Source organism: Paroedura picta, chromosome 1, assembly GCF_049243985.1.
Source record: "Paroedura picta isolate Pp20150507F chromosome 1, Ppicta_v3.0, whole genome shotgun sequence".
NCBI lineage: Eukaryota > Metazoa > Chordata > Lepidosauria > Squamata > Gekkonidae > Paroedura > Paroedura picta.
This window is the reverse complement of record NC_135369.1, coordinates 54436828-54464288: the sequence shown is the minus strand read 5'-3', so window position 1 is coordinate 54464288 and position 27461 is coordinate 54436828. Positions and strand designations below refer to the sequence as shown.

Here is a 27461-nt window from a genome sequence, read left to right as displayed (position 1 = left end):
CCAGTCACACAATGGACTTAGAAATGATAGCTAGGCTCCAAAGGACTGAAACGACGGCTCCCAAATGTGTAGCAAACATTGGAACCCAGTTCCTATTTCTAACCAAGGCCCTGCTCTTTCCGCATGCCATCTAACAAGCCACTCCTGAAATACAGAGGGTCTTCTAGAGCAGCCTTTGATATTGCACAGGGAGATAAAATCTGAACAGAAGATAACGGAAGCCCATAGGCATGAGCAAAAGGGAAACTGGCTTGGTAGAGGGCTAGAGCACCTGCACAGCATTTGAGTGATAACAAGATGCCCTCATTCTCCTGCAGTCCAGAGGCCATCATTCGGAGATATAGCACCTGCATGCCATGCATAATGTCGCAGGATATCAGTTAGCATATGCTAGAAATAGACAATAGCAAACCAGCTGAGTGGTTTGATTTACAGTTTCATAGAGTCAGCAGAATTGCTTAAATGCATGCCCGGGGCTTCTTGGATTCCCCCAAGATCTTGAAGATGACAGTTTTTATATATCTTTATATACTTCTACTCTCTGAGTCTTTTGTTTCTCTCTGGTCTCGGTTTCTCAAGCTTTTCTTCACAGGAAGAGTCCAGAGGCTATTGTTTAGAATTAAATAAGTTACCACTTACAAATCTACTTATAACCATGGCTGCAGATAGTGCATCCATCGCCTGTCAGTACTTCTATGTATTCTCAGCTCCCCCCCCTCCACATACCCAGCTGCCATTTCTGTCCACCAAACAGCTTAGTCCCAGGGTCATGTGGCTTGCATATAGTAAGAGTCATGTGGGTCAGGAGGCTGCAGGGGGAAGTAGGGAAAGTGACTCCCTCTTGCCTCTTCCGTGAATGACGTTCTACTGACTGAAGAAGCAGAAGGCAGAAATTTCACCCCTTTCCCTCTTCTTCTTGCAGCCCCACATCCTGGCCCACATGGCAACTATCCTGTACAGGTCTTACAGCCCCAGGAATAAACTTTCCTTTCGTCGGGAATTGTTGTGTGTGTGGTTTGTCTTGCATGGCAATGCATATGCACTGCCACGCATCACTTTCAATTTTAAAAAATTCATGGTTGGGGGAACTTTCAAGGCACACAAACCTCTGATTGGTTGCCTCCATTGATTAACAGGCTGAGGAGCAGTGACTAAAAGAGTGTGTTGCTCTTGTTGGTATCTTTTTCAATCCCAGTGAGAAGTGGGAAAGGTGAGACGCCGCAGCAGAGTGTGAAGGGGGGAAAATGGCTGAATTTATTATCATGCGTTTGCAGGTAGGAGACATTACACGACTTTGCCCCACGTGTGGAACGACCCCTGGATACTCACCGAGAGGGGTTCTTCTCCTCGTAGATCAGGAGGACAGCTTGGTGGTGGTAGGTGGAACCGATTCAAGTCCCTCAATTGTCCGAGAGGTTTTTTAATGCTGAGGACTTCCAGTTCCTACTTAATAAGTCAATCTCTATTCTGGATCTAAAGTATTCTGGGGAGGAACCCCCTGTGAAACAGGCCAGAAAATACTACGGCCCAAAGGGTAGTGGGGAATTTTTTCCCAAGATTGAGACTAACTTGATTAATTTTTCCTTACCAGAATCCTTTGAGAGAAAGATAAGGGCTGAGTGGGAGAAGCCTATAGTAACCAAGCAGTTTCCCTCCTTTATTAAAAAGATGTATGCTCTCCCAGAATATGCTGAGTCTATGTTACAGATTCCTGCAGTTGATGGTCCTGTGGCAGCGCTCCAGACTTCCGGCCTGGTATCTGAGGACGGAGAAGGCTTCATTCGTGACGTCATGGATAGAAAGTCTGAGTCCGCCCTCCGCAAGGCGCATGAGGCCATGGCGATGTCAATCAGGGCTGCCACGACAGCATCCATTGTGGCCAGGGCCTCGATGACCTGGTGTAAGAAGCTCCTAACATTGATTCCTGAATCTGAGGGCAGAATACAGGAGGGGACCAGTAGGATCCTTAAGGCTGCGGCGTTTAGCACAGATGCATCCCTAGACACGGTAGTCTTTGCAGCGAGAGCTATGGCCTCTAACACTGTAGCCAGGCGCATCTTATGGCTCAAGGCCTGGCAGGCGGACCCACACTCAAAGACGCTGGTTACTGCTTACCCCTTCCAAGGGGACAAGCTTTTCAGAGATGCACTAGATCGAGTGCTAGTGGAGACCAGGGATAAGAGGAGAGCTATGTCCAGACGCCTTCGTTGTGATGGCAAGCCCTTTTCACCCGCCTTCCGGAGCCAAAACACTAACCCCAGGTTTAGACCGGAAGGCAGAAGAGGTTCCTGGGGATACAACAGACAGGGCTTCAGAAGGGGAGGCTCAGGTTTTAAGCCCAACCGATTTAAACAGAGCCGATCAGACAGAGCGGAGGGGGGTAAGTCCCCTAAGGCATGACTCACCGTTCGTTCCTGTGGGAGGTCGCCTTCAGGAGTTCAGCCAGGTATGGTTGGACGCCAAGGTGGATCCCTGGGCAAAGGAGTTAGTTGTTCAGGGGTAGAGAATAGAGTTCACCTCCACCCCCCCAGACAGGTTCATCCAATCACCAGACCTAAGGAACCCGGACAAGTTACTCAGAACCACAAGGGCAATAGAACACCTACTAGAGATCCGAGCCATAGAGCCCGTCCCCCCTCAGGAGCAGGGGAGGGGTGTCTATTCCATTCTATTCACCATTCCCAAGAGGAATGGAGACTGGAGGGCCATCCTCGACCTAAAGTTTGTCAATCGATTCATCTGCCTGAAAAGGTTCCGCATGGAGACACTCCGCTCAATAGCGGAGGCACTTCAGAAGGGAGAGTATCTGACTTCCCTAGACCTCCAGGAGGCATACCTTCACATCCCAATTGCTCAGGGGCACAGGCGCTTCTTGTGTTTCTGCGCTGGGGGGCAGCACTTCCAATACAGGGCCCTACCCTTTGGGTTGTCAACAGCTCCAAGGGTTTTCACAAAAGTTCTAATCAATCTAAGAGAGGAGGGAATTCACATCCATCCATATCTAGACGACCTGCTGATACGCGCCCCTTTGCGCCAGGTGTCCCTGCATTATACCAGCAGGGTGATACAGATCCTGGAGAAATTCGGGTTCGTGGTCAACCTTCTAAAGAGTTCACTAGTCCCTTCACAGTCCCTGGAACATCTAGGGGTAGTGATAGACACCAACAACATGGAATTCCTTCTACCTCAGGCCAAGGCCCAAAGGACAGCACTGATAGCCACACAGGTCATCAGGGCCAGGTCATCCAAGCTCCTTCAGCAGGCCAGTTTACTAGGGATTCTGGTATCCAACTCGGAAACCCTTCAGTGGAGGCGTGCTCACGCTCGCCTTCTCCAGCAGGCGCTACGCCCTTTTCAGGAGAGGATAGCCAGAAAGGAGGATATTTCTGTAACTTTGGAGTTACAGACCAAACAGAGCCTGTGCTGGTGGACGGTACAGAGCAATTTGACAACAGGAAGGCACTTCTTTGTTCCGGAGTTCCAGCAGATCTTCACAGACGCCAGCCTATTGGGCTGGGGAGCCACGCTCAACCACTCTCCGATCCAGGGGGAATGGATGGTGGAGGAGAGAAGACTGCCCATCAACCTACTAGAGCTGAGAGCGATCTTCTTGGCCTTAAAATCCTTCCAGGCCAGCATAGAGGGCACGCACGTTCTGGTCCACACAGACAACATCGCAGCAAAAGCATACATCAATCACCAGGGGGGATCTCGCTCATGCAAGTTTCAGAAGGAATCCAAGAGCATCATGAATTGGGCTGAGTTACATCTGGCATCTCTATGGGCAGAGCATGTCCAGGGAGTGATGAACACACAAGCTGACTGGCTCAGCAGGCAACGTCTACAGGAGGTGGAGTGGAGCCTCAACCGAGCAGTGTTCGAGAGAATTGTGCGCCACTTCGGATATCCCAAGATGGATCTCTTTGCATCGCATCTGAACTTTCAGGTGGACACCTTTTGCACAAGGTTCTTCCATCCCAGAGTGGGTCTAACAGATGCACTGACAGATGCACAGATGCAATTTGGCCAAGGGGACTGCTGTATGCCTTCCCACCGGTTCCAGTTCTACCAAGGCTCCTGCGCAGAGTAAAGTTGCTGAAAGCAGAGGTGATCCTGGTGGCTCCTTGGTGGCCAAAACGTCCCTGGTTCTCGTCCATCATCCAGATGTCAGAGGGGCCACATCTAACCCTTCCACTAGTTCCAGATCGTCTGGTGCAGGGCCCGCTCTACCATCCTTGTCCAGAATGGTGGAGCTTGACCGGCTGGCGGCTGAACGGAGGGCTCTGAGCAGTAAGGGCTACAGTTCGGCTGTCACCAGTACTATTCTGGCTTCTAGAAGAGCTTCTATTGTTAGGCTCTACAATTCATAAAGGAGGGAAACTGCTTGGTTACTATAGGCTTCTCCCACTCAGCCCTTATCTTTCTCTCAAAGGATTCTGGTAAGGGAAAATTAATCAAGTTAGTCTCAATCTTGGGAAAAAATTCCCCACTACCCTTTGGGCCGTAGTATTTTCTGGCCTGTTTCACAGGGGGTTCCTCCCCAGAATACTTTAGATCCAGAATAGAGATTGACTTATTAAGTAGGAACTGGAAGTCCTCAGCATTAAAAAACCTCTCGGACAATTGAGGGACTTGAATCGGTTCCACCTACCACCACCAAGCTGTCCTCCTGAGCTAGAGGGAGAAGTGGTTTACATTTAGATAGAGTCCAGTAGTACTCTAAAGAACAACGATTTGGAAGTGGGGCTGGGGAATAAACCTTCAAGAATCAAAGCTCACTTCATCAGATACAAATTTGTAGGGTATTGGTTACGTCTGTCAAAACCTAGAGTAATTACAAAACTTTACCACATGTCTATGCAGGGGGAAATGAAGTACTACACCCACTCCGGAAGCCTGGTTTTAAAACCAAACATACATATAACTTTTCCACCAATATGTTTTTAGCAAAAGCAAAATCCAATCAGCACAACATCAAACTCTGAATGTCCACAGATTTTTTTCATCATTAGTTGGCTATTCCCAAATGATTTTAACCATTGAAAAGAATGTATGTATTTATGCTTACCAAATACTATTGCTTTAGCAAAAGGAGGAAACAATTCTGTATGCCTGAATAAGTGTTTATGAATCTGCCAGAGTTCTTTGTGCAATTTCTTAAAGTCACTGTATCTCTTCCAAACGACTATCTGAAGCAAAAACAGAAAACAAAAAATACCCATGAGGCAATTGTTATTCCTGCTAATTGAGTTTTTAAAATAGTATAGCAGAAACCAACACAAGCAGTATGCTAAATGTGCCCTGAGGCTTATTTAAAAAAAAAAACTTAAAATATTTAGGTCAACCTATTTTAAAAAACCTAAATGTTGATGTTACCCAATTCCTTTTTTTCAACTTTTAAAGTTCTCCAGAAGGATAATTAATGCACAAAGCAAAGTTGTTATCCAATAATAGTCCACAAACAACTTAAATGACTTAAGCCACCAGTTGTGCACTTTATCCATTGTAGCCATTTGCCCTAGTTTCAAGCACATGAACCAGCTTAAATTCTTCATTTCTGGCTCAGACATTCAGCAAGTACACAGAGGCTGTAGAACAATCTTCAAGAGATATAACAAACATTAGCATTCTGAGATTCTTTCCCTTTAATTTTCAAAGAAGCAAATTTTTGCCATGAGAAAAGCTAGACATAGTGAGAACAGCATAGGAGGAGCACATCATAAAACAGGCACGTATAAATCCTTACATATAATATACTGTCCTCATCTTAGCTCATATGGGTGGGCAAGACTTGAGCAAACATGAGAAGATTTCTAGCTGGCAAATGCGTGAATCAGGCCTATATTAGTCTCCACACAAAGTCCTGTGGATCACATTTTACCACTTTCAAATATTGTCCTGCAAAGAATACTTTTAACCATTTCATATTTATATTAAATTCAATTTCTTTCCCAAAAGAAGCATCACATAATTACACCGAAAGACTCTACAATCAATTTCGATGCGGTCACATTTTGAGACTGTGAAGGGATTGACTTATGACTGCAGTTGGACTTTATAAGTCCATTGACTTCAACTGTGTTTAAATTGCACTGTATCTATAAACACAGGTACTGCCACTTACCAAAGAAGTTGTAATTCTTATGCTAAAGGAAGAAAAACAGGCTAATCACAGCAAAGAGAATCAGAGTAAGCCTTCCACCCAGACCGATCATTTTAAAGTTTGTGCCACTTTAAAGCTAGTTTCTTTGCCTGTAGTGAATAACTGCCTCCAGGGCAAGAGAAGTTGTTTCATTTAGGACACAAATGGATAACACCAATGCATGTGAACAGCCCAGCTAGTAAACACCTCCTAGGCTAGGAACTTTTACAAACTTATCTGGGGAAAAACCCCAGAAAGCAGGTGGCTAAGCAAGCTCAAAAACTGGCAGGTAGTTTGGACTGTGCATGTAATCAGGAGCAGACTGCACAGGACAGATGCAGTTAGGGGTTAGGGGAACAAACAAGAGTGACAGCATTCACAGGGCAAGGGACGCAGTGGCCTGCCCATCTCTGCAACTTTCTCAGATGATTGCTACCCCTCCATCAACTTCAGTCTTGCCTTTCTTAAAGTCTCAACAAAGTTGGGTTTGGAAAAACAAAACAAATACACTCCATATACCAAGGCTAAGATACACATAAACCACAGTTTGCTCCTGTTGTCCTGAGAACGTGATTGACCTTGGCGAAGGATTTCAGTTGCTTTCTTACCATACAACATACACAGCTCCAACTATAATGAAAGGTGACTAGTGCACGGTGCACATGACAGCCTCAGATGTTCACTGAACACGTGAGGAGGGACAGGAGAAGCACACACCCTGCCTCTGTGCAATCACCTGGTCATCTTCAACAAATGTGTGGGGCTATCCTGTGCACCAAGGTCATATAACAAGCCAAATTAAGACTAGCAAATTTCCCTCGTCTCCATATTTTCAACATCAGATATTCTTTTCAGACAAAGGATAGAATCTTTTCTTGCAGCAAACAAGCTTCAAATTGCACTTTGCATCAGGCCCAATCTTTCAAAGGATGGCCAATACATTCTTATGAACAATATTTAATTTGAGCAACTTTTGTGAGCAACAAACGTTAAAAACAATAAATGAAATAATTTTTTAACCAAAACCACAATGGGTTTGCTTTGTTTCCAATTACCTTTAAGGCAGGAAGACTCCCAATGGCACGGCACAAAATCTTTCTGCTTAAAATCCATCAGATCTGCACAGTTTGTGACCCATTAAGCCAAACACAACTTATTAAGCATGTAATGCAGTCTACCAAGTAAGCTATAGACCTCCTCATTTTACTACCAGCCTAGGTTGGCAAAAAACAGGGAGGGATTGCTACACTACTGTATATTGGAGGTCTTTGTCCAACTTGCTGGGTCACAAGAATGGCACAGACCTAAAGTACAGAAAGATAGCAAAAGAATGGGATCTATTCTACCACCCTGTTCTCAACTATTCAGCAGCATTTAGGAAGGAATAATGGAGATGGAGGGGGAAAGACAAAAACACAGGGAGAGAAAATTAATGAGAATGGCATGTCTAGACTTTCCACTTATTTATGAGATGAGTGCACAAGAGCTGTGATCCTAAGACATGGACTTTCAATTAAAAGTTTTGACTTGTACTAAGATGCAGATTTTCAAATAGAAGTGCCAACAATTATAAGCTTGCAAAATAATTCTGCTGTTAAAAATATTACTCCTGGTTATTTGCAACCCTGTTAATTAAAAAAAAAGAATCATGACAACTTCCTCCAGTCACCAAGATGTAAACTACTTCCAGCTAGTCAATTATAAGATTGGTGCCTAAATTATAAGAGCCCTAAAAGCTGAGCAGAAAGAGAAGATCATGTGAACATAGGTACATTATGATCAGAGGAGCAGATGAATGCCCTAATCACTTCCAGCACTTAACAGAGTGTTATTTTCTGCCTTTCACTAGATGTATGTGTAATCCAAAACAAAAGCACATCCCAGAAGATGTGCTCATCCACTACATCAGCCACGTAAGTGAAGAGATTCCACAATATTTGAAGGCGGGGCTCCCTGCCTCTTTGAAACAGAGTCAGATCTCAGAAGGGTCAGCCTTGGTTGGTATTTGGATGGGAAACCAACAAGGAATTCCAGGGTCACTAGACAGAGAAAGGCAACAGTAAACCCGCTCTGCTAATCTCATGCCTATAGGGTTGGCTGCGACTTGACAGCACTTTACACGCAGGCAGCATGTGCCCTCACAGTTTCTCCCGCTGCCTCCAACATGTGAGAGAAATGGTGGAGGGCAATGTGTGGAAGCATAAAACCCACACCTGATCTCACTGTAATCCTGGAAGCAAAGTCAGATTTCAACAGCTGACGGCCAGAGTGGTTTTATGGTTTGAGGGTGGGACTAGAATGTGGGAGACACAGGTTCAAATCCCCACTACGTCATGGTGGAAGGTCGCTGGATAACCTTGGCCAGTTACTCTCTCTCAGTTTAACATGCCTCTCATGGCTGTTGGTGAGAGTAAAGTGGAAGCATGGAGAATGATGTTGTCAACCTCTAAAGGTCACCATTCAAGAGAAACATGGTTTAAATCCCTAAATAAATCAACAGGCCCAAAGTTTCCACTCAAGTTATTTTAAAAATTGTCTTATCACCAAAGGAATTACACCTGAGTGGCTGCTTTGCTTAGGATGAGTAGATAATGCTCAGGCGGGAGAGTGGCAGCCAGTTATGAGCAATATCCATTTTCACACTACAGCTCCTGCCAAAATACCAGCACTCCATACAGTGAAGCCATACAGCTTAGAATTCTGTGTCCCACAGGCTCAAACTGAGTCCTGATTAAAAGAAAAAAATAGAAAGTAAGCAGCCTTTGTATCAGCTATTGTTGAAGGTGAAGCAAGTTTCCTACAAGCTATAATCAGAAGTGTCCAAGTTGTCTCCCAAAGTATGGCATTTAGGCATTCAGGAGGGGAGAGAATTTTTAGAAACCACTAAGGGCACCATGGAAATTCATAGTTCACAAAACATTACACTTTGTTGAATAAATGTTGCGGACATCCCATGGTTTCATTACGATTACAACCCAACCCAAAATAGAATACAAGTCAAACTGATAGATCGGGGGGGGGGGAGATTTCTGTTTCTAATGAATGTGCTCAACATAGAATCATACAATGCTCTGGCTGAAAAATAATAAAAACTCCTTCTGAATAAAGAAGTGATTTCCACCAAATAAAAATGGTAACAGCAAAGTTTTTTTCATTTAGACATACAATTCAAGAGACTGAAAAAGCCTAGAACAAAACTGATCTAGCCATAGTTCAAAATTAATTTAGTAGCCCAGATGTTTGAAAGTCCAGCTGTTAATGACAGGACGTTTTGGAGGTTGTTAAATCATAAGGTCACCACATATCAGAGGCGATTTGATGGCACATTCCACAAATACGCAAACAGATGAACCCTCATGATCTCAAAGAGATGTTGAAACAGAAAATGTTAAACACTTAACATAATGAATGAGCAGGAGAGATTAGATAGCCCATTTTCGCCCCTGAATACAGGCACCAGAATTTGATCTATTAGTCATTATCAAGATAACAATCTTTTTTTATTCTGCTGAATGATCTAGATCCAGCAACCACCCAAAAATCCATCGTAATACTCAAGCTGGTAATACTGAAAGTTCTAGATCTACAATATGCAATCCAACAAAATCTGAAAAGTACAAAATTCTACCTTGCTGGGGAAGATAAAGAGACTGTTGAATGCAAACTGCATTTTTCATTACAGTAAAGATGGTGTTTCAATCTTTTCTGCAATACAATACAGCACACATTAAATCTCTGAAAGGATCTCAGGTCACAGAATAACATTGCAATCCTGTGTGAAGTTATTCCAGTTTAAACTGACTGAATTCAAAATGTTTAGAACGGAGCAACATTGCATAGGATTGCACTGTAGTTGACTGTGCAGTTCACATCTGACCATTTTCCAGTATCACATATGCAGGCTTCTTCCTGCTCCTGATCTTTCCCTTACAGTTCTCTTCAATCAATGTGGAATGCCTTTGTTAGAATCCCATCTCTCAGCAAGCATATCTGCCTTATTCTCTCTATATATATATACTCACTGCATGCTCCTCTCCACATTAGACTGCAAACTTTCAAGTCACTATAAACTGTGCTCTCAGCCCCAACAACAGATGGGTGATTCAGCTTGGATTAACTCAAAAATACTCAAATCAATGCTGAATCAAGTAATTTTGGGCTCATCCAACCCAAATTGCACATCCTGTCAGTTTAAACAAGACAAATCAGAGAAGCCTGAAGCAATTTGGGCGTGATTCAGCTGACTGAGAAAGATCCCATTTGGCAAGGGCTTTAAATGTCAGTAGATGTCAGCCAGCATCCACTTTCCCTGACCCTCCTGGAACTGGCTGCAAGTTGGGAGCAGGTAGGGGAGGGGCACAGAGCTGATATGTCATCCCCACACCTTCTGTCCCCAGTCCTGCTGGGGCAGGCTCAGCAGACCCTGTGCCTGTCTGCCGCCTTTCCTGCACAGCCGAGGCTATGTGGAAAGGGCCAGTTTAATTGCCTCTGAGTCACCATGCAGCTCATCCTCTGAGAGGCTTCTCTTCGAGGATCAGTTCGTCCCCTGCAGCCCACCAAACAGCTGATCCCCGGAGAAGCTTCTCCCAGCAGCATGATCAGCTGTATGACAGCTGATTCAGTCTAATCAGTTCAAGTTTCCTAAACTGGCCAGTGTCAAATCCATGTACCAAATCAATAATTCAGCTGATTCAAGTTTCACGCAACAGGAAAACTCAAATCCCAAAAGTACCGAATTTTCCTCCCAGCCCCAGCTCTTCCTCCTAGTCCCTTACCCACATTTTTATTCCATTTACTGACAACAGAAATCTGTTACTGTTAACCCCATTTCTGTCTGCTTTTCCTATTCTTGCATTCCTTGACAAGTGTTCTGTTTCAGGACCCAGGGGAGGGCAGAGTGTGGGAAAGGGAAGGAGCTCAGCAGGAAAGTGATGCCACAGTGTCCACCCTCTGAAACTGTAATTTGCCCCAGGATAACTAATGTCAGCTGTCTGGAAGTCAGTAGTAATTCTAGAAGAACTCCAGGCCACACTTGGAAGTTGGCACCCCTATCTGCATTGCTTGCTCCCAGTCCTCCCTGCTAAAACCACCTCTCCTATAGCAGAAATTATTTCTCCTTTACCAAACTCTACTTTGCACCCTTTACTTTAATCGCACTCAACTTATTGGGCAGGGGGTGTCTCACTTTTACGTTCTCTAATGCCTGAAACAGTCCTAGCATTTCATTCCTAGTCCTCAGCTAGCCATTTGAGTCTCACCAAAAATCTCTCTGACCAATCTTGCAAAGCTCAGCTTCTTCCTCTCTTTTGCCTGCTGCTGAGTCCCAGACACAGTCACCATATGTTAGGACCTTTTATGCACATAGAGAGCATATGAGTGGGAAGGGGGGGATTGCCACTGAACCTTAAAACATGGAAACCATCAGTAGAAGCAGGTGTGCAGGGAGGATACCATTCCCAGTTGTCAGACATACTGTGGTGCCTGCCAATATAATTAGCAGGGGCATTCAGAAAGTATTAAAGAAAAGGTATATGTTCTGTATGAGCCTTCTGCTTAAGGAGACAAAGTTATCAATTTACAAGCAAACCCTCCACCCCCACACACACCCTCTTCAGTTTTTTCTCCCCCCTGAAGAGTTGGTTTCTATATCACAGTGTTCACTGCCCAAAAGAGACTCAAAGCAGCTTATGATCGCCTTCCCTTCCTCTCCCCACAGCAGACACCCCGTGAGATAGATGAATCTGAGAGAAACTGCTCTGTGAGAACTGCTTCTAATAGCGCTGTGACTAACTCTAGGTCACTCAGCATGTGGAGAAGTAGGAAATCAAACCCACCCAGATCACCGGATTAGAAGCCGCCACTCTTAACCATTACACCAAGCTGGCCCTCTGAAACCAATTATTACTAGTAGTTAAGTATGAAGCATGAGGGAAAAGAGAGAAAAAATCTACAGCAGAGATTTGGCTAGTGAGAAATTGAGCCATTAGGAATATTAGCCTTCAATAGCCAAACCCTTTCTAACAGCACAAACAGAAAATACAACAAAAGATGGTAACTTGAAATTTTGATTATAGTAATGATTCCTGACTATCCTCTCTTATCATAGAAGACCCATTTATTTTCCTTTCCTTGTGCCACGTCTATATTAAAAATTGTTAAATGAAATCAATGATGCTCCTTTTTAAAAAAGTAACAAGAATTTTAAAAAAGCATCTGCAAAAACAAATACGTTACCTCCTGGACATCCTCTGGATTTCTTCGTGAAACAATCTGAAAAACAAAATCAGAGAATTTGCCAATGCTTAATGTGCTTGTAAAATGCAAGAGTATATGGACCTTTAATGCAAATAAAAATTCTGTGTAGCATTCAATCTTGCTGGGTTCAAGATTTCAGCTGCCAGCCCCTCATAAATAATATGGTGGCTCATCACAATTGCACTGAGTTTATACATGGACATGTTAACTCATCTTAATTACCCCTTTATGACTGAGGGGCTCGGTGCAAGGTTCCTCAAGATTTCACGAAAGCCTGGTTGAGAAAGCCTGGTCTAAATTGTTGTATACAGCGTATTGTAAGTAGGATCCTACTATGCATACCACTTAATATGTCATGTGAACACTTCTGCTATATTTCATTTCTTTCTGGTGGTTCTAGACTTCCACATACATAATGCATCGGCTATTGAATGTCCCATTTTGTTGATTTTACTGACTGACTATGTGTAATCCACCCTTGGTCCCTAAGAGAAAGGCAGACAGAAACAGAAGAGGTGGTTTTTAATTTTTTTAAATAATCTATATAATTAATATTTTATTGTATGTCTTTAAATTGCTTCTATTTGTTGTAAGCCACCCTGATCCAGACAGGGAAGGGCAGCATACAAGAATAAAGAGTAATAATAACAACAACAACAACAACAACAACAAATAAAAATAAATTCGGTATGTTTGGATTTCTTGAGGAACAACTAGAGCACAGATATAATTGCCAGGTTTTGAACAGGCATAATAATAAAATTCTAAATAAATAAGTAGTCAAGGAATCTCTATATCACATTCATCTTACAATCTACTGATTCACAAGGCAATCATTGCTACTCATTGATGACATAAAAAACAATGTGAGTTATCACAAATAAAGCCAGATGTATTTCATGGCTGGATAGCTGCATTCAACTTGGAAGGTAACCAGGGTTGTCAACTACCTGGAAAAAAGTGTCCTGTACTTTTAATACCAGCTTAATAGGAAGCTGTTTACCTCCATGCCATGAAAAGTAACAAAAATAAGCAGATTTGTCCTAAAGCCATTTTAAGTGCTCTGTGCCAGAGTTTGCAGCATGTGGTTCTTTTCAAAAGAAGTGAAATATTTAAATTAAGGTATATCAGAAAAGTAGGTATTCAGTATGACAGGAATTTGTTTTATGGGCCTGAATTGCTTCTCAGTGATACTTTGGTGGTGACAAGTGTCATCAAGTTGCAGCCAATTTATGGTGACCTTCTAAGGCAGGGGTAGTCAACCTGTGGTCCTCCAGATGTTCAAGGACTACAATTCCCATGAGCCCCTGCCAGCAAATGACTACCCCTGTTCTAGGGTTTTCAAGGCAGCAGACATGCAGAGATGGTTTGCCATTTCCTGCCTCTGTGTAGTAATCATAGACTTTCTTGGTGGTCTCCAATCCACACACTAACCAGGGCCAACACTGCTTACCTTCCAAGATCAGCCTCGCCTGGGCATTCCAGATCAAGGCAGAGCTCTAAAGAAGAGTACCTGCAGGTTACTAGGCACTGTAGATCAATCATAAGAAAGGCCAAAGCTGAGAGTGAGCTAAGATTGGCCTGGGAAGCCCATTGTAACAAGAAAAGATTTTTCAGTTATGTGAGGAGCAAACATAAAGTAAAGGAGGCAATAGGCCCACTGTTGGGTGTGGATGGACAAACTCTAACGGAAGATGCAGAGAAAGCAGAAAGGCTTAGTGTCTATTTTACATCTGTTTTTTCCCACAGGTCAAAGTGTTTAGGCACATCTAGAGATGGCCATAGCCAAAGGACAGTGTCTGGGTGGCAGGTTAACATGGATAGAGAGGTTGTCGAGAGGTATTTAGCTGCACTAGATGAGTTCAAATCCCCCGGTCCGGATGAAATGCAACCGAGAGTACTCAAAGAACTTTCCAGGGAACTTGCACAGCCCTTGTCCATCATCTTCGGAACCTCTTTAAGGACTGGAGATGTCCCGGAGGACTGGAAGAGAGCAAATGTTATTCCGATCTTCAAAAAAGGGAGGAAGGATGACCCGGGAAACTACAGACCAGTGAGTCTGACCTCTGTTGTGGGGAAGATAATGGAGCAGATATTAAAGGGAGCGATCTGCAAACATCTGGAGGACAATTTGGTGATCCAAGGAAGTCAGCATGGATTTGTCTCCAACAGGTCCTGCCAGACCAACCTGGTTTCCTTTTTTGACCAAGTAACAGGCTTGCTGGATCGGGGAAATTCGGTTGATGTCATTTACTTGGATTTTAGTAAAGCTTTTGACAAGGTTCCCCATGATGTTCTGATGGATAAATTGAAGAACTGCAATCTGGATTTTCAGATAGTCAGGTGGATAGGGAATTGGTTAGAGAACCGCACTCAAAGAGTTGTTGTCAATGGTGTTTCATCAGACTGGAGAGAGGTGAGTAGCGGGGTACCTCAGGGCTCGGTGCTCGGCCCGGTACTTTTTAACATATTTATTAATGATCTAGATGAGGGGGTGGAGGGACTACTCATCAAGTTTGCAGATGACACCAAATTGGGAGGACTGGCAAATACTCCGGAAGATAGAGACAGAGTTCAACGAGATCTGAACACAATGGAAAAATGGGCAAATGAGAACAAGATGCAATTGAATAAAGATAAGTGTAAAGTTCTGCATCTGGGTCAGGAAAAATGAAAAGCATGGCTACTGGATGGGGGATACGCTTCTAGGTAGCACTGTGTGTGAACGAGACCTTGGGGTACTTGTGGATTGTAAACTAAACATGAGCAGGCAGTGTGATGCAGCGGTAAAAAAGGCAAATGCCATTTTGGGCTGTATCAACAGAGGCATCACATCAAAATCACAAGATGTCATAGTCCCATTGTATACGGCACTGGTCAGACCACACCTGGAGTACTGTGTGCAGTTCTGGAGGCCTCACTTCAAGAAGGACATCGATAAAATTGAAAGGGTACAGAGGAGAGCGACGAAGATGATCTGGGGCCAAGGGACCAAGCCCTATGAAGATAGGTTGAGGGACTTGGGAATGTTCAGCCTGGAGAAAAGGAGGTTGAGAGGGGACATGATAGCCCTCTTTAAGTATTTGAAAGGTTGTCACTTGGAGGAGGGCAGGATGCTGTTTCTGCTGGCTGCAGAGGAGAGGACACGCAGTAATGGGTTTAAACTTCAAGTACAACGATTTAGGCTAGATATCAGGAAAAAGTTTTTCACAGTCAGAGTAGTTCAGCAGTGGAATAGGCTGCCTAAGGAGGTGGTGAGCCCCCCCTCACTGGAAGTCTTCAAGCAAAGGTTGGATACACACTTTTCTTGGATGCTTTAGGATGCTTAGGGCTAATCCTGCGTTGAGCAGGGGGTTGGACTAGATGGCCTGTATGGCCCCTTCCAACTCTATGATTCTATGATTCTAAGGCAAGTGATGCTTTACAGGAAAGTAAATGATAGTAAGCAGTTGCCAGTAATTCAAGTGCGACAACTAGTGTTTGGGCTGCTAAACTGTTATGGGTTATTAATTAACATATCAATTACCAGTAATGTTAAGTTTTTCAGTTGGGCAAATGGCCGTCCTTATACTGGCTGTTGATCTTTGCTCTGAACTTTGGTGTCATTTGGTTTTTCATTAAGAAAAAGTTGCTGACCTGACCCCTGTTCTATGCTTCCCTTCATGTGGAAACTAGAACTGTACTAGAAGTTACTTTCTGGAACTGTGACAAGGGGCAAGCTCATGTAGAGAGGGGAAATCCCATGCAAGAGGGCTAACTTGCACAGAACATCTTGCAAGCTCCGAGAAAGTGCAATTGAAAACAAACAGTGTATTAGGCAAGAAGAAATGTCATTTTCTGGAGGGAAAATCCTGTAGAGCCCACAGAAACCAAATAACTGATTAGAGCAAGGGTAGTATTTTATCCTCACCACCACCAAACTTCTGTGATTCATATGCCTGAAAGTCTGTGAGAATCAGATAATGGTATCTTGTGATTTAAAGATTTTAGCAAAGCCAAGTGAATCTTCATCTGTAAAGGTACTACCAATTTATCTTTTTAAGTCCCAACTTTAAATTGGACCAATGATAGGAATTCATCATTTTCTAATGAGAGCCAGCTTGGTGTAGTGTTTAGGAGTGCAGACTTCTAATCTGGCAAGCCAGATTTAATTCCCACTCCTCCACATGCAACAAGCTGGGTGACCTTGGGTTTGCCTCAGCACTGATAAAGCTATTCTGACCGAGCAGTGATATCAGGGCTCTCTCAGCCTCACCCACCCCACAGGGTGTCTGTTGTGGGGAGAGGAATGGGAAGGCGACTGTAAGCCGCTTTGAGACTTCTCCTTCGGGTAGAGAAGCAGCATATAAGAACCAACTCTTCTTCTATTAAATTCTATAATAAAATAGGTGCTAAAGAACACTTAGCAGAACATGCAGTGACTACATAGGACCACTTATCATAGGATGCAAAGCTGAATGACACAGCCTATAGGCTGCTGTGAACAAAACTGAAAGTGAAACTGCCTTTTGATCACTGAACAGAAGAATGGAGTGTCACTTGTGAAATAAAGCAAGGGCTTTGTTAAAAGCTTTAAATCCAATTAGCACGCACTGAAATTTGAACCACAATCAATGCCAGCAGCACCATGAGCCACCAACACTGAGCTCTGTACAACTATTTAGCTCTGGTCTGTGCCAAGAGAAGATGGCCTTATATGGATGGTCCTTTCAAAAGCTACTATTCCAGCCTTCATTGTGGAGGGAAGAAAATCTTTTTCCCTGCAGTATTCAAAGCTTAAGATACATCAGCCTTGGTTACTAGGGAGCCAAATAAAGCCAAGGGAGCATGATGCAATAAGCCTGAGACAGTACAGGTGGAGAAACAAAAAAGAAAGAAAAGCAAACTCTTTTCAATGCAGGTATTGTTATTTACTTGAGAGGGAAGAGTACATAAAATGCAACTGGGTCAAACACAAAATATGAGCAATTTTCTCCATGGTGGAACAATCTTGACTTATGTGCAGCACACACGCCTTGCACAAGCTGTCTCCTAAGTCTGCCCTACATTATCTTTTTTCCACCCCCCAGTTATGCTGAAAGAACTGAACTGACCTGAAAATGCATTAACATCTACCATTCTCTTGGATCAGCCTGCTTGCTTTATTATCTCTTGGGAGAAAGGCACCACGGAACTCCCACAACTGCAAGGACTGCTGAAGGCAAGTTTGCACAATTGCATCAATAGCAAAGAACTGAGGGGAAGAATCAGGCAAAAAACAAAACCCAAAACCAGAATCAACTAGGCTAGGATCTTACCTTTTCTGCTGCGAGAAATGGACAGAAACAGGTCAGAGAAGCCAGAGGGAAAATAAAAGGTCAGACCTTTGCAACCCCCACACTGCAACTGCAATGGTCAAGCTAAAGGCTAGTATGTGTCACATTCTCTGTACACATTTTATTCTGTGGAAGATTACAGCAGAGAAAATTTACTCTTTGTCAAATTAGAAGTAGTCAAATCATAGTCCACCAGGCAACAAAAAACAATTCTATATTGCCATCCATCGTCGTGCCAATGAGATCAGTGCACAAGGGCTTACCTTGGAAGACTGCCTGGAGGACACCAAGGCATTCAGAATGAGGCAGCAAAGTTACTTAATGTCATTAAGGCATTTTTTTAAAGAAAATATCACCCTTCCTCCAGGAATTCAGGGCAGCATGGTCCTTCCTCACAACAATCCTGTGAGGTACTTTGGACTGGGAGAGAATGACTAACCTCAGATCAGGAATTTGAACTCAGGTATCCTAGTATCTTGTGGCAAGGGCAGGATCGAAAAATAAATTTATTTATTTATTATCTTTATATACCGCCCTCACCAGAGGCTCGGGATTTATTGATTTAGATTAGATCCTAGTGCAACACTTTTCATCTTTTCACCATACTGGTTCTCAAGCAGGTATTTGGAACACACCTGGCCAATATTAAAATTGTTCCACAGACTCCAGCTTTGTTTCCAGGCACAATTCCAAGTGCTGTGGTTGACCTACAAATTGAAAATTGCCAACAGACTGGTGAAAAACAGCCCTGTCCCTTTAATAGAGGCACACTGGAATGTTTACCTCCACAGCAAAGTTTTAGCTGCCTGTTTCCACACATTAAATCTTTCTGAAAGGACAGCTTCTCCAAGCCCATTGACAACCACATCCAAAAATCCTGAACCATGTGCAATCTTGCTCCTCATCGCAACCAAATCATGGCTCACTGTTTTCTAGTGGAGCATCTTCCCTTTACACACAGAAGCAGGAAGAAATAATTTCTTCTGTACTTGTCCCATCATTCCAACCTCCTTTCAAAACTGTGACCACGTGGTTCCATTAGTATTTCCGTCTCAGATACGAAGAGGGGTTACAGGTGACAGTTCTATTTCCTTTTCTAATGCCATTATTGAATTAGTGCCTCAGTCCACAGTTCTTCACATGCAGCAGCAGATTGCATGTGTATGATTGCGTGCCAGGATCTCTGCATGCTTTACTGTGGAACAGATGGCTGGTGCTGGGTTAGGGGGTACCCAGAAAGTGAAATAAGCTAAGAAGAAAAGTTTGAGAAACCGTTCTCCCTTGAGAAGCCCTTCTCTCTCAGTCTCAACCCTCAATCTAACGTACCTCACAAGACTGTTGCCAAAACAGCTAAGAATACAAGTGGAGCATCTTGAACAATCTAAACCTTTATATAAATTGCTACATGCCACTTTTGCTCTCACCATTCACAGAGCAATTTCAAGTAGCATGTTCGCTTGTGTCCTAGGTGAAATGAATGAAAAACAGAGCAGCTGTACAGAAGTTCCATGTACAGTTCTTCACAGAGCATGCACTGATAATAATCATCTTCCTGGCAGGGAACCACAAAATAAAACATAGAATCATAGAGTTGGAAGGGGCCATACAGGCCATCTAGTCCAACCCCCTGCTCAACGCAGGATCAGCCCTAAGCATCCTAAAGCATCCAAAAAAGTGTGTATCCAACCTTTGCTTGAAGACTGCCAGTTAGGGGGAGCTCACCACCTCCTTAGGCAGCCTATTCCACTGCTGAACTACTCTGACTGTGAAATTTTTTTTCCTGATATCTAGCCTATATCGTAGTTTAAACCCATTACTGCGCGTCCTCTCCTCTGCAGCCAATGGGAACAGCATCCTGCCCTCCTCCAAATGACAACCTTTCAAATACTTAAAGTGGGCTATCATGTCCCCTCTCAACCTCCTTTTCTCCAGGCTGAACATTCCCAAGTCCCTCAACCTATCTTCATAGGGCTTGGTCCCTTGGCCCCAGATCATCCTCATTGCCCTCTTCTGTACCCTTTCAATTTTATCTACGACCTTCTTGAAGTGAGGCCTCCAGAACTGCACACAGTACTCCAGGTGTGGTCTGACCAGTGCCGTATACCAGTGGTCCGCAACCTTTCTAAGGCTGCGGACCGGCAGTGCTGGGGAGGGTGATCGTGCGGCTGCGCACGCGCAGCTGCACATGCGCATTTGCGCCATGTGCAGATGCAACGTGCATGTGCATTTGCGCCATGTGTAGCTGAAAACATGTATGTGCGTTTGTGTCCACGCATGGCATAAACGCACATGCGCGGACCTGCTTCCCTCTCCCCCACTCCCACAAAACAAAGCTTGCCGGGCTGCAAGCTAATTGGCCGCTTTTGCAGCCGATTTGCTTGCAGCCTGGGAAGTTTCTTACTGCGGGACGGGGGCGGGGAGAGGGAGCCGCGGCCCAGCACCGGCCTGTGAGCCGGTGGTTGGGGACCACCGCCGTATACAATGGGACTATGACATCTTGTGATTTTGATGTGATGCCCCTGTTGATACAGCCCAAAATGGCATTCGCCTTTTTTACCGCTGCATCACACTGCCTGCTCATGTTTAGTTTACAATCCACAAGTACCCCAAGGTCTCGTTCACACACACTGTTACCTAGAAGTGTACCCCCATCCAGTAGGCATGTTTTTCATTTTCATGACCCAGATGCAGAACTTTACACTTATCTTTATTCAATTGCATCTTGTTCTCATTTGCCCATTTTTCCATTGTGTTCAGATCTCGTTGAACTCTGTCTCTATCTTCCGGAGTATTTGCCAGTCCTCCCAATTTGGTGTCATCTGCAAACTTGATGAGTAGTCCCTCCACCCCCTCATCTAGATCATTAATAAATATGTTAAAAAGTACCGGGCCAAGCACTGAGCCCTGAGGTACCCCGCTACTCACCTCTCTCCAGTCTGATGAAACAAAAAAGTTGGGGGCTCGTCCGGGATACAAATATATAACATACAAATATACAGTTAAAACAACATATAAATTTAAATTAGGCGATTTTTAAAAACCACCTCCTTAAAAGTCTTATTGAGGGGGTAGTCTATATCAGGCAAGTCAGTCTTTTCTAGGTGGGGTTCTTAGGCATGGAAGTCAGCATTTCCCCAATGTTTCCTTTCTGGCCTCAACCAAAGGCCTGGCAGAACAGCTCTGTCTTGCAGGCCCTCCAGAACTGTTGAGGGCCTTGATCTCACTCAGGGAAACTTTCCACAAGGTCAAGACCATGGCTGAAAAGAGCATTCCACCTGGTCGAGACCAGTCTCTTGGGCTGAAGACCCTTATGTTAGAGTAGTCCTTCCCCCATGTTCATCAAAGGAGTAACTACCACTTGCTCCAGCTAGACGACACAGGTCAAAGTGTTTAGGCACATCTAGAGATGGCCGTAGCCAAAGGATAGTGTCTGGGTGGCAGGTTAACATGGATAGAGAGGTTATTGAGAGGCATTTAGCTGCACTGAATGAGTTCAAGTCCCCTGGTCTGGATGAAATGCACCCAAGAGTACTCAAAGAACTTTCCAGAGAACTTGCACAGCCCTTGTCCATCATCTTTGGAACGTCTTTAAGGACTGGAGATGTCCCGGAGGACTGGAAGAGAGCAAACGTTATTCCGATCTTCAAAAAAGGGAGGAAGGATGACCCGGGAAACTACAGACCAGACCGGTACTTTTTAACATATTTATTAATGATCTAGATGAGGGGGTGGAGGGACTACTCATCAAGTTTGCAGATGACACCAAATTGGGAGGACTGGCAAATACTCCGGAAGATAGAGACAGAGTTCAACGAGATCTGAACACAATGGAAAAATGGGCAAATGAGAACAAGATGCAATTTAATAAAGATAAGTGTAAAGTTCTGCATCTGGGTCAGGAAAAATGAAAAGCATGGCTACTGGATGGGGGATACGCTTCTAGGTAACACTGTGTGTGAACGATACCTTGGGGTACTTGTGGATTGTAAACTAAACATGAGCAGGCAGTGTGATGCAGCGGTAAAAAAGGCAAATGCCATTTTGGGCTGTATCAACAGGGGCATCACATCAAATTCACAAGATTTCATAGTCCCATTGTATACGGCACTGGTCAGACCACACCTGGAGTACTGTGTGCAGTTCTGGAGGCCTCACTTCAAGAAAGACGTAGATAAAATTGAAAGGGTACAGAGGAGAGCGACAAAGATGATCTGGGGCTAAGGGACCAAGCCCTATGAAGATAGGTTGAGTGACTTGGGAATGTTCAGCCTGGAGAAAAGGAGATTGAGAGGGGACATGATAGCCTTCTTTAAGTATTTGAAAGGTTGTCACTTGGAGGAGGGCAGGATGCTGTTTCCGTTGGCTGCAGAGGAAAGGACACGCAGTAATGGGTTTAAGCTTCAAGTACAACGATATAGGCTAGATATCAGGAAAAATATTTTCACAGTCAGAGTAATTCTGCAGTGGAATAGGCTGCCTAAGGAGGTGGTGAGCTCCCACTCACTGGCAGTCTTCAATCAAAGGTTGGATACACACTTTTCTTGGATGCTTTAGGATGCTTAGGGCTGATCCTGCGTAGAGCAGGGGGTTAGACTAGATGTCCTGTATGGCCCCTTCCAACTCTATGATTCTATGATTCTATGACACAGAAAATCTGGTGGCAAAAGACTGTACTGCAACTAACAAACTAGATAAGGTTTTTTTCCCTTCATGGGACATAATGCTTCTCCCTCAGTCTCAATCTAATCAAAGATGTGTACAGTCTTTCTATTTTTTTACTTATTTATACTTTCCTTACTGGATAAGAATAAGTGTGTATGTGCCAAGTTCCCTACCCATGTGGAGAAAGTGACATCTGAATCAAGCATCGGCCTGACATTTCTTTCCAAACTGGATAGGGCATCACATTGACACATATTCAAGTAAACAGAGTACAGAAGTTACTCTTCTCCAACCATGAGAAAACTGTCTTTGGGGTATGTGAAAATTCACAACTTTTGTTGGATTTCAATTTCTCCAAGTAATTGCAGAAAAGCTCTTTGGACTCTTGTTAGAAGCCAAGAAGTGCAAATGAACTCAAATGAGGAAATGACCAAGGCAGTGAAATTATCACAGGTGATTGTCTTGCAGGGGCTGTGGTAGGCCACTGGAATCTTCTTGACACCTAACACACATAGATAATGTTATGCAGTGGTCAGAGTGCTAAACTAAAGTCTAGGAGATCGAGGTTTGACTCTCCAATCTGCCATGAAAGCTTGGTGGGAGACCTTGGGTGAGTCACAACCTAACTTACCTCCCAGGACTGAAGAAGGATATAAACTGCTTTAGGTACCCACTGGAGAGAAAGTTGGGATTGAAATTAAGCAAATGAATATGTATGGTGAGACTGTGGCAGGAAATAACAAGCTACAATTCCACCATGGCCTATGACTTGTCCATGAATTACAGACAAAAATGACTCTCTGGGAGCTTCACTATACCCTTTGTATGAATCACAGAAGAAATCTTTGTTGCTTAAGCACGGACGTAGGGTGACTGCTTAAACTGGCAGTGCTTCACAAATTTCTGCTGCATCATTACAGAAAAACAAATTGCTGAGATGTCACAACCTGAAATCCATCAGTCTCCACCCTTTCTGCATGCTACAAGGCCCATCAGTGCCAAAAAAAAGATGGGGGGGAGGGGGAGTTGACGACCACAGCACATACTATAAACTTGGTGTTGTAAAGTTATGAACTTCAGGCAATAGAAGGAAAAAGGCATGGAAGAAATTATCAGTATCTCAGCCTCCAAATGGGACATATTTGAGTTTGCATACAATACAGACTGTTCCTCTTTTTCAGGGGTGCATTGGTGAGGACATGGCTCTGTGCTCAAGGATTTGTCTACAAAACAGATGAGCTATTCAACTGTAACCTTTTGTGCCCTTTAGAGACAAGACCCATTCATCATCTGAGCACTGACAGTGCGTGCTCAACACCCCTGTGCTAAGATGGTGCCTGTCCTTTCTCACTGGACCCCTGTGTCAAGCAAACACAGGGTGCTCTTTCTAAAAGAAAAGAAATTCCCTCCTGCCGTGCTCAGTGGAGCTGAGGACTGCAGTATTATTGCTGTAAGAATTCCTCCCTCCCTTACCATGACAGCTAAAAATATGCTTCTCTTTCCCCACACCCTCCACTCACCCACACAAGAAATCAGGAACTAATAAGGGTAAGAGTACCACTTTCCTCTTTTTCAGAGAGGCAGGTGTGTATGGGGAGGGGATACTGCTTTCCCTAGCCAGATCAATAATGGGGTCAGGCTGAAAGAAGATCCCTCCATCCTATAAAATGAGCCAAAGTTGCACCAGAAATTGAGATGAAGTGAAAGGATCTATGCTTTTTGCCGTCTATGTGCAGATCTAGGGTAGCTTGGGGGTGGGGGAGTAATGGCCATCCGATGGTGGGGGAGCAGATCTAAGACTGGTGTGAGGAGGTATGAGGTCATAGCACAACAGATCCAGCCACAAATGTGGCACAGCAAAGAAATAAATGGCAGAGCACATGCTTGGCTCAATTCTTTTCTGACATCACTACTTTAAAAGATCTCAGGCCGCAGAATAGAGCAAAACCTTTGTCTCAGACCTTGACAAGCTGCTGCCAGTCAGGGAAGCCTTGGAGCGCTAATATTGGAAAAACAAAAATTTCACTAGGTGCACACGGTTGTTACCTACCTAGAGACCTTCTAGAAAGAGGGTCCATGCCTTCCTCCCTCCAGTGGGGGAAATCATTACTCCATAGGAATGCCAGCCTCCAGGTGGAACCTGGAGACCTCCCCACCCAGAATTACGGCTCATCTCCAGGCTACAGAGATGTGCTCCTGGAGAAAAGAAATGCGTTGGAAGGTGGAGTCTGCGGTATTGTACCCTACTGAGGTCCCTGTCCTCCCCGGGCTCCTTCCCCAAATCTCCAGGAGTTTCCCAACCTGGAACTGGCCACCCTACTCTCCTACCACTACTAGTGGCCAGTACTAGTGGGAGTTTACAATCTTATTCCCCTCCCCCCCCAAAAAAAAACACAAACTCTCATCATCGACAAGATTTGGGAGGATCCTCCCTCCACTCACACACACACGCGCACATAAATAAATAAGCTCCCATTTTGACTGAAGGGGGGCTGCCGGGGACGCCTCTCTGGGCTTCCCTGCCTTCCCCGGCGGGAGACGGAAAGCACACTCACCCGCGCGGTGACCTTATAGAGGGTGTATCCCCGGGGGTGGCGTTTGGGCTCGGTGACCGTGTAGAACCGGGCCACCTCCCCGCCTCGATCCCGCGGGGAGATCATCCTGGCAGCGGCTGTCCCGGCGGCCCCTTGCCGCGGTGGCTGCTGCTGCTGCTGCTGCTGCTGCTGCTTCCCCGGCGCCGCCGCCGCTCAGCCGCGGATGCACTCCCGGGTCAGGCCGAAGCCGGCGGCGGAAGCAGCTGCGCAGAAGCCAGGCCCTTCCCCGCGCCGTTTGGCGCCTCTTCGGCAAGGCGGCCAGTCGCCCACCGCAGCGCGCCGCGGAAAGGGCCGGAGAGGCGCGCTCGGGTCGGGGGCAGCGTGGCCAGAAGGAGCAGGACGGCTGTCGTCAAGGCACAAGGAAAGGCTTCGGTGCGAGTCTTCCATTCAAGGCAGGGATGCCGCTGGGCGCAGCTGAATGCCTAGGCGGGGAGAAGAGAGAGGCTGCGACTCGGAAGCCCCAGCACCTCCCTGAGCAGGAGGCGCTTCCCGCTCGTTTCGAATAATGATTAACATTGACACAGTTCAAAGCAGTTCACGTGCATTGTCCTCCAGCTGGGGCTGAGGGAGTTTGCATGTTAGCTCATGGCAGGGCTGAGATTCAAACCAGGTGATCTAAACTCACCTGTGCCTTCCTAACCGGAACTACTCAGGTCTGTTCAGTGGGCATACTCACAAAAAAGGTACTTAAAATGGGGATGCCAATCTCCAGGTGGAACCTGGGAATCCCTGGAATAACAGCTTGTCTCCAGGCTACAGAGATCAGTTCCCTCAGAGAAAGCGGGTGCTTTGGAAGGTGCACTCTGTGGCACTGAGGTCCTTGTCCTTCCCAAACTTCATCCCCAAATCTCCAGAAGTTTCTCAGCCTGGTATCAGTTCTGGTAAACCTGCTCCTTCTCTCAGGGTGGGGGAGCTGGCAGCCCTGTTTTAAGTGTGCAATGTCAAGCTCTTAACCTGTCTAAAATGGACTCTGCACCTGCTCAAGGGACATTTCTCATACTTCACATTTCAGGGGTAAAATATAGCATTGCAAATAGTATATGCCAGAACTAAATGACAAGAATGTAAAAGGTAAAGGTGTCCCCTGTGCAAGCACTGGGTCATGTCTGACCCTTGGGGTGAGGCCCTCCAGTGTTTTCATGGCAGACTCAATACATGGTGGCCTAAATGTACTTGGTAACAAAATGTAAAAAATAGTCCTGCCTAACCCAAAATGTACTTTGCAACTATTATTACCCTCTATTTGCATTTGGCTATAAAGAAATCTTCATTTACCTATTTATGTTGTAAACCGCCCTGAGACCTATTTGGAGAAGGGCTGTCTAAAAAAAAAAAAATTAAAAATTAAATAATAATAATCCTTTTACAACGTTGCAAGTGTCAAAACCCTACTACAGTGAGGATATGAATGGCTGCAGTAGTCAGGCTAGGAGGGGGAAGCTGCAGTATAGCTCCACAGATGCAATAGTGAGAAAGGAATGCACTTCTCTGCACCTTGTTGGGGAAAAATGAGAATCTTGATTGATATACATAGTACCTTAGTAACTTTTTTTCTTGATTATAGACCGAGTCCTTACTTGCAGGCCTTAAACCAAAACCTGTTCTTATACTCAGGCTCCTCAACATAAATAATAGCATAGTGTTGTCTGTCAATCAGTGCAAACATACTCCTATACCTGAGTCTAGGAAGTGTAGCTTCAGAATAAGAAAATGGGAAGTACACCCTGCGATCTCAGCTGTTGGCATACCAAAAGTGCAACTATAGTGCATACCATTGACCTATACCAAACATTCATTGTAGAATCAGAGATTGGCCCGGCCGATTCCCACCCTGCTGACAAGGAAGCAACTGCCAGCCGCACAGAGCATGGCTCACAGTTGCTCCCTTGATGGCGGCCTGACGCGTTGGGAGGCGCAAAGCACCTCCGACGTGTCAGGCCGCCGTCAAAGGGAACCCCCGGCAGCCGCACAGAGTGCGGCGGCCAGGAGTTCCCTGCCTGACAGCCTGACGCGGCAGCGTCAGGCCGCTAACAAAGGGAGCCCCCGGCAGCCGCGCTCCGTGCGACTGCCGGGGGCTCCCTGGTCTAGCGCCCACTGTATTTAGATTACAGCGGGCTTGATTACTAGTTAAATTATATTACTGTTCTTCACTTCAGGAAGCACTTGTCAGGTTTGTTTGGGGTTTCAGTTGTTTTTTATTCTACCTTTGAGGGTTAGCAATGCAGCTAACAAATTAAAACATATGTAATAAAACTACATCTTAAAAACCATTCAACCCAAAAATTGTTTAAACATTTTTAAACATACAAAAGCATAAAAACAATAATTAAAAACATTGGGCAGTGTTGCCTAAACCATCTATATCTTCTCATCTTGGACTGTGATTTATGTAGTCCTCAGATGAATATGTGTTCAGAACAATGGAACAACAATGGTTTCAGAGTTCTAGGCTGAACAGCCAGTATTGTCAAGACAACCACACTAAACATTTTC

The 27461-nt window shown here is 44.7% G+C and overlaps 1 protein-coding gene across 3 annotated transcripts in view; it reads right to left on the bottom strand.

Moving 5' to 3' along the window:
- Window positions 1-25405, bottom strand: part of RPS6KC1 (ribosomal protein S6 kinase C1) — a 139858-nt gene extending 114453 nt beyond the window's left edge. Inside the window, exons 1-3 of one of the 3 annotated variants that reach the window (XR_013231231.1) lie at window positions 24930-25405; window positions 12377-12412; window positions 5069-5189 (exon numbers count right to left, since the gene is read on the bottom strand). Coding sequence is in view for 1 of the 3 variants with exons in the window: in XM_077338974.1 (XP_077195089.1) it covers window positions 5069-5189; window positions 12377-12412; window positions 24930-25034 (262 nt within the window). In the remaining 2 variants the exon portion in view is untranslated. Of the gene's footprint in view, window positions 1-5068; window positions 5190-12376; window positions 12413-24424; window positions 24530-24929 lie in introns of those variants that run through there. The other 2 variants (XM_077338974.1, XR_013231232.1) reach the window with 2 other exon arrangements.
- Between the last annotated feature and the right edge of the window lie 2056 nt (window positions 25406-27461).